Raw genomic sequence first — 250 nt, 5'->3', positions numbered from 1 at the left:
GAATTTGTTGGTCCCGTGGCGAGGGGAAGGTTCGATGCGGCATTGGATACTGCCAAAGAGGCAGCGAAAGAAGCTACTAAAACAGCCCATGCTAGCGAACTCCCGGATGTGTACGATTTCGTTTCTAATGCAAAATGGAGTTATGTGATGTCGGGTTATAATACAGAGCCACTTGGTATGAAGGTATTCGATGGAAGGCCACAGCACATGTGGGCGGAAGCCGAGGTGAATATAATTCCTCGACCTGCAG

The 250-nt window shown here is 49.2% G+C and overlaps 1 pseudogene across 1 annotated transcript in view; it reads left to right on the top strand.

Annotated features, from left to right (window-relative positions):
* TEOVI_000336600:pseudogene overlaps nt 1–250 on the top strand; it is a 1,671-nt pseudogene that overhangs the window by 253 nt on the left and 1,168 nt on the right. Inside the window, 3 exon segments of the mRNA in view lie at nt 1–2; nt 5–145; nt 148–250. The exon segment at nt 1–2 is cut by the window's left edge and continues 253 nt beyond it; the exon segment at nt 148–250 is cut by the window's right edge and continues 35 nt beyond it. Coding sequence covers nt 1–2; nt 5–145; nt 148–250 — 246 coding nt within the window.

This window comes from Trypanosoma equiperdum (genome assembly GCF_001457755.1).
Source record: "Trypanosoma equiperdum strain OVI genome assembly, contig: ctg_735, whole genome shotgun sequence".
In the NCBI taxonomy this organism is placed as follows: Eukaryota; Euglenozoa; class Kinetoplastea; order Trypanosomatida; family Trypanosomatidae; genus Trypanosoma; species Trypanosoma equiperdum.
Note: the sequence above shows the minus strand (reverse complement) of the source record. Positions and strands in the feature narration are given on the sequence as shown.